This window comes from Mya arenaria, chromosome 15, assembly GCF_026914265.1.
Source record: "Mya arenaria isolate MELC-2E11 chromosome 15, ASM2691426v1".
Lineage (NCBI taxonomy): Eukaryota > Metazoa > Mollusca > Bivalvia > Myida > Myidae > Mya > Mya arenaria.
Genome location: NC_069136.1, coordinates 28,004,921 through 28,016,635, shown reverse-complemented (window position 1 = coordinate 28,016,635; position 11,715 = coordinate 28,004,921). Strand labels below are relative to the sequence as shown.

The window sequence follows — 11,715 nt, the reverse complement described above, 5'->3', positions numbered from 1 at the left end:
AACAACATATTCCGTGATCATGACCTTTGAACTATTGTCCCACTAAACAACATGGCTCACATATTAACATTTTGTTATGGTCAACCAGAAACCTGCATCATTCCATGACCAAACATTTCATAAATATGCTTTAACCTTTAAAGCTGCACTCTCACAGATTAACCGTTTTCCAACTTTAAAAAAAAAAAAATTGTCTTTCAATTAGATTTTTTTTGTGTAAATATCTGCTAACCAGTGCTAAAAGACTGCTGAAAAAAGATCAGATTGCAGATCTACATATTTCCATTCCAAATTTAATGTTGTATGGCTTAAACCGTTACTAACGGTTTAAGAAAAATGCATAAAACATCATTTTTTGGGACAGAAATATGTTAAGCTGCGATCTGATCTTTTGTCAGCAGTCTTTTATAACTGGTTTGAAGATATATACGCAAAAATATGCTTGTTTCAAGACAAAAAATAAAAAAAAGTTGTCAAAACGTTCAATCTGTGAGAGTGCAGCTTTAACCTACTTACACTACACTATAAAAGGTATATCTACTATACAGAATAAACCTAGGACGGCAGTGTCATTACCTTGTGTAAAACCTTTCTTGAGTTATTATGGGGACAGTCTAACTTTAGATTGTTAACTATATCCTTTAACCGACTGGTCTCATATACAATGTGGACCACCTATATTTGTCGAAAGTATCCGACGGCTATAATCTAAAAATTGAAACTGTTCTTGAGTTACTTTGAGTTTTCCAAACAACAATAGCAATGACCTTGACCCACTGGACCCAAAAGAGTAGGTGTAATATATTGGTACAATACAATACACCACTAACCTTCATTGATTTCATGTACTGAAAGTAAGTGGTCCTGTAATAAATTGATACTGAAGGGCCATTACAACAGCTTCCGCGTTCCATAGAACGCAAGAATATCGTCCCTTGTACTATAAGTAGATGGCCGCAGGCTTATCAATATGCTTTTTCTTCAATAACATGTGCAGCGTTGTAGCGGCCGTAAAATAACCCTAAAATAATCATGTACGTTGTCAACAGTTTTTATATTAAATGTGTGGTCATTTATAAAGCACAGTTATTATTGAAAAAGAATACCGGTAGTGGGTGCTAGTTTAAACATATTTATTTTACAACGATTGTGAAACAAGTTATAACAACATTATATTCATCACTCTCGTTGGCCCGATTTTACGCGAGAGTGTGGTCTTGTGTTGTGGGGGAAACCGGAGAACCCGGAGAAAACCCACTTGTCCGGCTTGGTGACCACGAACCAAACTCACATGCGCCCGAGCCGGAAATCGAACCCGGGTCGCTTAGGTGAGAAGCGAGTGCCCTAACCGGACAACCTAGTGGGTGCTAGGGGCATGGACAGTTTAACAATCAAACCGGGACTGTTTATACACTGGGTATACTCATGCAACCGAATGTACAGTCTACCAGAGCACAATAAGTTTTGTTGTTGCAATATTCGCTCATCGGACCTTTCGTTTTTAGAAAAACAGCTCAGGTGACAGGGATAGCCATGGTATTGTTGTTGGAGGCGTCGGCAATCAAAATCTTGAATCTTCACCACAGCATAAATACCACCCAAGATATTCAAATGTACCTTGCCATATATCCCTATCATAGGTATGGTTGATGGGTCAATATGCATTCAATATTTCAATAAAATTCAGTCAACACACAAGTTAAACTAACCTCATAATTATGGAACCATAAATGTTGCAATATTTTATTCAAATATACTTCTTTAATTAAATATTTACGAGCAATGAAAATATGTGTTATATAGTTGCAATATAAATTGTTCAATTAAAATACTTATGGACAAAAATGTTCATTAAACAATAATAATGGACTAAAACAACTAATTATGGACTAAAAGAAATATATTTAGTAATTGAAAAGTTTTAAGAGTTAATAAATATATCGCATGCAAAAATATTAACCGTCAATATTTTTTTATTTGGTTAAAATAAACATATTGCGTATCATGGGATACTATCTACATCTTTTTAAAGCTGTTTTAATTGGATAAGGCGAAACAAAATGGAAGCGCCCAATCACAGTGGCTTGATGAACGCAGTTCATAAGTTTGGCTTGTTGAACTGATTTATTATGGTTAAATGTACTTATATGATGTCCTGTCATGAAGGCACTGTGATTTTGTTTTTTGGAATGACGTTGTACTCATGTAAGCTGCCATATCGAATTTGACAAGCCAATGAAATATCTTGTTGCAATAAACCCGATTTCTCATCACGCAAATTATACCCAATATTTTGTTTTACTTCGCACGAATTTATTGATCTACTACATACAAAATAAACTGTAAACTGATATTTTATAGAAAAAGTTTTTTTAAAAAGTGTCACATACATATAGATATTTTTATTGACTAAATATATTTCAATTATTGAACAAATATTATTTTTGATTTTAGTTCGTATATAGAATATTGCAACATTGTCATGCCATACATAATAACTTATTCAATTTTATATAATCGGTCCCTTCTTGCTTCACAACTGGGTCTATACTGTAAATTTGAGACAGAGATCCTAGAGGGAATGATCGTAATACGCAATATATGTCTTTTGTCAAGATGTTTATACCCTTTCACATTTGACGTATTTTGTTTTTGCAGAAAGGAATATCGCTATCATTTCCTTGCGTAAAAGACGCTGTAAATTTAAGTTGACTGTTGAATTAGCATTTTAAGTCAATACAAAAACAATTTGTATTCTAGAATGTAACAGATGTTAATTAAATCCAACATAACTCCCAGGAATGGTTCCAGGGGAGAGATGTCGGGGAAAGAGTTTGGTGTTTGGCTTTCCACTGTGGCGAGAGAGCCTATATTGGTTTTGTTCGGTCATTTGTTGGTCCGTTATTGCCATCTGACTCTGGCTGGCGGTTGATGGATATTGCTTTGGCTCCTTATTGAAAGGTACGTTATTACTTTGTCTCAGCGTGATTAGTTAGGTGATTATCTTATTTTAATACAAGTCAGTTAATTATCTTGTGCCAATTTGTATTAGGGTAATTTGCTCAAAATTTGTTATCACACTTTCTTTCTAATATATAATATAAAGTTTTTGTACATTTTTATATATATATATTTTTGTAGCGTAGATTTATAAACTTAGATTAAAGATAAAGATCTACACATTACATTACATTCATGAAGTATAACGTTTATTGGTATTTTTAAAAGGCTGAAATCGCTTTTCTAATCTGTAATGTATTTAACGTTTGGACACTAGTACCATTTTGATCACGTCAATATATATTTATTCAGATGAAATATAACTACATGTATAAGTACTCTTTACGTTACATTCATCGTAACGTTATTAACAACACATTCTCACATTTATGAACTGAAGCTTAATGTTGCTTTTTACAGAACACAATGATCGGATACATACTTGTAAAGCGGATGTACAGACCCTACATTGTGATAGCATTGTTCATGTACGCCTGTCTGATGTACCGGACTCTTGAAAATACATGCGTTTCAAGCGATACTAAGACCCTTCTGGACAACAAGGACCAACAAAGGATGAAGTCGATGTTCGTTAATCGCGACGCCAAGAGTGACAATATTTCGGATACCCTTTCAATGCTGAGAAAAGAGTACAATTTGCTTGAAAATAAACGCATGGATTTTGTTTCAACGCTGCAAACAATGATTAGTTTGTACAGAAATACTGATAAAGCTTTTCCATTAAATAGTTTCCAGTCACGAAGCCAGGATTCGCAATCGGACAAAGATGTTTCCCCGAGAGAGGCTCCAGACCATGAGACAAAATACTTGATAAATTGTGAAAATATTCACGAAGTACATCTTCATTCTAAAATTGGTCACGGTGTTTCGAAGCAAACATTCAGAGGACATTTTCGTGGCAAACATGTCGCTGTGAAAATGGTGACCCGTCATCAAATTGAAGTGAAGTCTTGCATTGAACAGCTAAATAAATCAGACCCGGATTTTATCTCCTATCGATCAAGATGCTTTGTATTTTCGACAATGAAGCTCATGAAAGAAATATTGCTTCTGCAACAACTCAACCATCCTGGATTCGTTCGTCTGCTTGGCTTCTGTGTAAGAAACGAGGAGAGTGATACTACGGATTTAAACGAGAGAGGAATAGTAAGTGTCTTTGAGTTGGGAGAAAGGCTTGTTACGTACAGCTTACAAACTCTTACTTGGAAGGAAAAGCTGAAAATTGCGGTTGAATTGGCAGATTTCCTTCATTATCTTGAATTTTCGCCTCTCGGTTCCTTGCGTATAAGGGACTTTAAGGAAGACCATTTTCTGATGGTGAATGGTAGTTTAAAAATGATTGATTTAGACGATGTTGATAATTTAGAACCTTCGTGTACGGTGTACATAAGTATCGACACACAAATCCAGCAGGCAAAGTCAGGCAACCAAAACGGATGTGAGTTTGGACTTACTTGCCAAAAAGGAATGTGTTTAGGGTTCAATGCCAGACAGAATATCAAATTTATGAACAGAATATTTTTTAAGATCTTGTTATTTCCGACAATGTTTCCGGACAAGCTCTCACGCGAGGTTGGCAGTATATTGGCAGATTTAGACGATAATGCAATAACGGCCGGCGTGCTTTGCAACAAGTTGAAAACAATTAATTCTTACCAATAACATATATTTATGAATATATATTTAATACATTGCAAGTTGTAAATATATGTTATTAAATTAAACTTGTATAACAAATTCTGTATGAATACAAATGTGTCTTTCGACCTTTAAATGCTTGTTTTCAGTTGTTTGTGGTTTGCATTTGGTCCTTCATTGTTTAATATTAATTTGATGTGCCCTGAATTCAGCACAATGTGCAAACTTAAAATAACTAGCTTTTTTGTTCACGCAACGTGTTTTGTAAAATGAAAATAAAAATAAAATAAAGGAATATACAGTTCATTTATTTATCTTAACGGTCACTGTTTCTGTCAGTGAAATTTATCCGTGAAATAGTGTAATAGTCACAAGAGTGCTTACGCAATATATATATAATTAGAAGTAAAATTAAATAATTATTTCCCCATTAATTAAATGCATTCGTGAAGATTTCTTAACGTATTAGCACACAAACTGAGATAGAAATGATATATGCTGAACCCGTGCAAACGTTGTACAAACAAGGTTGTCGAAAGATTTTTGTATTTGTCTTTCCCATTCATTTTTAGATAACATTTCTTGGGACAAGCCTTAATCCTTTTTGGAAGAGCCTCCCTTTTCGTCCGACATTTAAGTAAGTCATTGCCCGCTACTTTAATAAGTATCGCGACGTATCAATCGAGTTTACTACTGCTCCAAGTAAATTGAAGCTGGCAATAAGCAATATTATCACACTTGGGGATCTCAACTGATTGCTTATTCACCAAATAAAGCGAGAATTTACCGGCCACAACTATTCGTCTCAGTTTCTTTCTTTTATTTAACAGCTGTAGTAGTCTATTTATATGACATGATTATAGCACGAATATACATAACAAACGCGTATTTTTCAGTATTAAATGATGTTTTTAAAACAAAATAATCATGTTTGAAAAATTGAAACTAGAGGAGGCTTCAGAAGAGCCATGGCGGTTCTTGTAACCTACTAATATTTTAGCAATTGCAAAACCGAAGGACTTTTAGACCATTAGTCAGTCTTTTGGAGATAAACAAATTTCTCTGTTGATACGTATCATTGTTATCATCGTTTGAAAACTAGTAAGTTATGATAGTAAACGTGTGTGTTTTCAAAGAATTAAATATAACATGTGTTGTCAAAATAATGACAATATCAATAAGATAACCTTTATCCGGAATTACCATTACAATGATATTTATAATGTCGGATAAATATAAAGCAAACATAATCCCAAAAATGCCATATACTTTCCTGACAAAAAAAAAATGCTTCTATCTTAAATGCAACTAGAACCTGGAAAGTGAAACATTTAGGCAAATAAATAAATATAGTGCATTGCGGGACTATAATCAAAACGACAGGAATATTTATTACTCGTAGTATACTGATGGTAAGCTCTTTAAGGAAATAATTGAGATGCTTCTCTTTAAGACTTCATTGCTTTGATGCTATGTAAGAGATGCTTTGCCCTTCTCCGACAGTTTGGTTTGTTGGTGGTCCATGTTTTGGTAGGATAAAGCCCAATGATCACATGGGATAACATCCAAGCACAACCTTATTGACTGAACAAATAAAAATGATATCATGATTTGTACAATGCTGCTATATTTAAACGATATTTTAATATCAACCAATAATAATTTATATAAGGAAAAACACACACTGAATGACCTGAAAAAATATTCAATAGTAGATTCACTTATATTGTTTGCCTTTTCTTATATTTATACCATCACATACTTGGTTTACAATAACAATAATTAAGCAGAGAGAAAATGTGTTCAATGTCTACACATTTATTCTATAAAATGTCAAAATACGGTCATATAATATTATATGATGATATATTAAATATAGCTTCCACCATTTCCCCTTACAGCTCTACTTGCTGGGCAAATTCAACGACTGTAATGGTAAAATCCATCGATTTGTCTGTCCAAGTTGTGAAACATCTTATGTTTTGTCGCGTTTCGACAGATAGATCCGGAACTTTGTTAGCATGTACACACATCTAAGGAAAAGAACAAGTAATGTATAATGCACTAATGAAAACTGTTTACTAGTTAAAGAACTGAAGTCTTATAGAATTATAGCTAATGTACACCTTTTGAAGTCCAAATGAAATCACCAATACAATAAAATACAGGGACCCGCCCAGTAGCCAATTATTTAGCGAATGCCCAGTCGGTTAAGAAATACAAGATTAACTTACACACATTTGAATCCAAGCCAGCGATAGCAGTTTACATGTATACCGTTTGCGGTGATACTTTCAATTGTAAGTTGATGCGAAACGGTTTGTGCAACTTGTGTTGAATACGCTATTATAATACTACAAGTAAGTTTTTAATTTCGACGTAGTGTTCGAAGTACATGTCGCAACATGTCGACAATAGCTGTATTGGTTCGAAAATGGACATCGAAAGTAATATCAAAGATTCCGTATTTTTCTGTGTTGTGTTTCGACTGTGTAGTACCTTCAACATTGAGATATACGTCCTGAAAATCAATATATTTCATATAAACTACAATCTCGACCTTTGTCAATATTTTTATTGATATTCACAAATATATATGAAAATCAAATTACTAGTTGATTTCTTTTGTTTTTAGTATTTTGCTTTTTTTTAGATATTTATGAGTATGTTTTATTCTTGTTTTGTATTTGACTACGACTATAATTACTTGTTTAGCGCATCAAAGGGCTAATTACATAGTATTTCTTTGCTCGTTCGCGTCGCTCACTTCGCCCTTTTTTAATCATTAAGAATTTAATTTATGTCGTCTAACTAAAACGTAATGTCAATTAATTCTAATTGAATGTATTGCATATTGCTATAACATTATTAAGCGTTCTTCCGACAAGTCGCAAATTTCAGAAACTGTGTTATTTGTTAAGAAACAACGCATAACATCCGATTTAATCAAATAAGCCACTTTTGCGTGACAGTTGCTCTTTAGAAAAGAAATTGCAACACCATCAACCTTTAATTTCGTAAAGGGAAATCGATTCTAAGTGTCTTAGACATTTTCCCGCATTTCCAAATTGGCTTTAATAAGGAAGTGAGAAACTCCAATTTAAAAATCTCTCGATGGAAACGCAGATAAAGCGTATTTCAACTGTTCAATAAGATCGCATTTGTCTCTTTTCGTCGACCCCTGTACAGATTTGTACTCATTGTTCACAGCAGATTGCAAGATAACATATCACAATTATAACATCTTCTCATAAAATGTGCTTCAAAATAAACGTTTACAAACGTTTCATAGTTTCCATTCACAGAACACACTGGAACAAAAACTAAAAACATATGTATTCAATTTAGCAAATCGTTTATTTTCCGTACTTTCCAGAAATACCCAGTCTATTCAAGTGTATATTCATAAATATCAACACTCAAATCTTGCACAAAAACAGGGAACCATGACAGATGTGAGTTTGGACTTACTTGCCAAAAAGGACTGTGTTTAGGGTTCAATGCCAGACAGAATATCAAATTTATGACCAAAATATTGTCTAAGATCTTATTATTTTCGCCAGTGTATCCGGACCAACTCTCACGCGAGGTTGGCAGTATACTGACAGATTTAGACGATAATGCAATAACATCTTGGGTGCTTTACAGCAAGTTGAAAACAATTAATTCTTACCGTTAACATACGATTTATAAAAATATATTGAATATATTGCAAGTTGTATTTAATATTTATGTTATTTAATTTAAAATTACATATTTTGTATGAATACAAAGGTCTATTCCGACTTACAAATGCCTGTTTCAGTTTTCTTGTGGTTTCCATTGGAGCCTTCATCGCTCCATATCATTTGATATGCCCTGAATTCAGCAAATTGTGCAAATATAAAATAACTAGCTTTTTCGTTCACGCAACGTGTTTTGTGAAATGAAAATAAAATAAAGGCATGTATAGTGGATTTATTTTTTCTCAACGTTCACTGTTTTTGTCATTATTGTTGTCATTGAAATATAACCGTGAAACAGTCAATAGTCTCAGGAGTGCCTGAGAAAGAAAAATACATATATAGGATCTGACACGAGTTGTCATTTAATACAAGCTTTTTAAAAACAATCTTGTATAAAATGACAACGAGTGACAGATCTTTTTTATCACATGCTTAAAACGGTGTTTTTATTACCAATTAAGTTCCACTTTCTTAACCCATTGTTTGACAGCCAAAGTACTCAGAGTGGAATGTCAACGATGCGCCATACAAATAGTTCCAAATGAAAAACAAAAAAGCTAGCAGTTACCAGGTTTTAATTTTGATTAAGCGGTTAACAAATCACACATATTAAAATGTGTATTAAAATATACAACAACATGAATAACGAACAATTTACCCCCCCCCCCCAATAAGTACACATTTTGATGACGTTACACTGAGAGTACATGCATTTACGCGGTTTATGTGACCTACATCGCTCTGTCAAGTTTTACTGTGTGCATGGATTTAAAAGTTATTCGCTGTGGCTTTCTACGATGGTTTTGCAGCGTTTTCTTAGTGTACATGGAGTTTCACAGCATGCAGAAGATTACGGCGAAGCTCTACTCTGTACTGCATGGATGTTGATGTTGAAAAAGTTCCACCAAGAATGTTTCCAGAGAACATGATGTTCTAGCCGTCATGGGATGTGTAAGGGGAAGCCTGTGCTGCGGAATTCATATGTGTGCTTTTGATAACCGACAGCTGATTAAACTGGCAAGCAAATGGTATTGATTGCACATTGCCTGTGTTTGTCAAGATGGAGATGTTTGAAATGTTCTTGTGTTGTTTGTCACTAATGTGGCTGTATTTGTTGACTGACTGGATATTTCTGTGACTAGTGATCTGCATTATCTGGTTGGCGGAACATTGTTATCAGAAAGTTTCCGAACAAGATGCTTTCTGGCACTATGATTCGTTAGCCACTTGTCTCCCGGAAGTCCTACAGCTTCATTATTCAGGTAAGTATATGTTGGCTTTTAAACAATTTTGTTTACAAACAATGCGGAGGGATATCTAGGTCGCGTGTGATTAGTCTAGCCAATAGAAATATCTGATACGGTATATTACACATGTGTAAGATAAAAATATTCGTAATGGGTATATTACACCGAAAACGAAGGTAAGCATGTGATAAAATATTATCTGTACGTGGCTGTATGTATTTATATTATAAATATAACTTTATTACACTCCTCTTTACGCCGCTCAGCCGGGAGGCCAATGAAAGCAGTAATCTAAGAATCATTGGGACTGTTCATTGACATGTTCCCATGTACAATCACGTATTAACAAACAAAGCATCAACACGTCATGCACTAAACTGTGTTGTAACCATCTTGATATTGAAGATGAATACCATTTTGTATGTATATGCCCATGTTATTTAGTTATAAGACAGAAATACATAAAACGTCATTATGTTCGCCCCTCCGTGTTTAAATATCATCAACTATTAAACCCTGTTAATAGAGTTGAGCTTATTAAGCTCTGTAAATACGCTAAGGAATCACTATGTATCCGTAACTGTATTCTTTACAATGATACATAATTCTGTTCATCCTCTTTTACAACCTGTTTATTAAGCTGTTACACCACTGCGTTTAAATATTTATACCTTATAGAAGTTAATTATTATTACATAACGCTCCTGTAACACAAATATTTGTTCAACTTTAAAACTTACCTTGTACACAGACATATTTAAGTGAATTATTATATGTGATTGACGATAATGTAAAGCTTTAGCGTCTGATAAACCGATATTATTTAGATATTATTTGAAAGGTTATTTTTTGCTTATGACAACTATGTAAAATGTATCACCAATGATACATTATAGCTTAAGTTATTGCAGTTTGTATTTGCGTTCAGTACTTTAACCTGAAATGACAGATATCATTAGGCACAAAAACGTTTTGTAACATAAGTATTGATAAAAACGTTTTTGTATCATAATTGTTGTTATCTGTTGTGCATATTCGTGCTCTACAAATAACACCCTCTCAAATGATACCAAAATGATATGAAGTCACTCGCCATTTCAAACTCACAAACTTAAATATATAGAACGGTCAATAAAACACTCATAGTTTGCTGAAGCATATCAAACAAAACACAAATCTGAATCTGATACCATCACTAGCTTTCACAAAATCAAATATAGAAACAAAGAGGTCTTTGTTTCACAAGTGCCTAAGACACTATATAGAGCATAAGCACTTCATGGATTTATACAAGTTGCCTTAAATGGATTTCTTTAGGATCCTACCAGACGTATTGACCAGAAGTATTAACTTATGTATCAACATAAAGAAAATCTAGTATTTACAATTTATTGAATACGATTAAGCTTTTTCCTTATTTCGGCCCGGCTTTCAGTAACAGACTGTATTACACATATCAATTACTAAGTTTCTAGTTGTTAAGTTTTTTGTTAAAGCCAACTACGGCAAGGACTAACTAGTATTATTGGCTACTGGGCATATTTCTGTACCTTTTCACATAAATATTACAAACAGACAGAGTGACAAATCCAGAAGACGCATAGTGAACAGTAGTTTAATCAAGTTGCAACAATGGTGTATGATTAAACTACAAATATCGATGGTCATCTTGGGGTCGACATTTATCTTTTTACAATAACACTTCTGCAAATCAATTTAGTTATTAAAGCTTCACATTATGTATGATGCACTTTCGAATCGTGTGTAGGTAAACTCGATTTAAAAGTATTCTTAAAACGGGACGTTAATACCACGAAACATGCGGAACCCGTGTGATCATTGTACCCAAAACAAGTTTGTCGAAAGCTTTACTATTTTTGCCTTTCCAATTTATTTTTTGCATTATATTAATTTAGAAAACTTTAAGCTTTAATACTTTTTGCAAAAGCTTTCCTTTTCGTCCGACACTTAAGAAAGACATTGTCATCTGCTATAATAAGTATCGCTTCTTATCAATTCGGGTTCTTACTGTTCCACGTAAACTGAAATTGGCAAAAAGCAATATCTTCACATTTGGGGATCTC

The 11,715-nt window shown here is 33.7% G+C and overlaps 1 protein-coding gene across 1 annotated transcript; it reads left to right on the top strand.

The window, feature by feature from the left end:
• The first annotated feature begins 3,426 nt into the window (after positions 1-3,426).
• Positions 3,427-4,683, top strand: LOC128219264 (extracellular tyrosine-protein kinase PKDCC-like). The gene has a single exon (XM_052927077.1). It carries the CDS (start codon positions 3,427-3,429, stop codon positions 4,681-4,683), a length of 1,257 nt encoding a protein of 418 aa, XP_052783037.1.
• Positions 4,684-11,715: the final 7,032 nt, after the last annotated feature.

Coding starts and splice junctions, on each gene's coding strand:
- LOC128219264 (XM_052927077.1), top strand. CDS start 3,427: ATGATCGGATACATACTTGTAAAGCGGATGTACAGACCCTACATTGTG.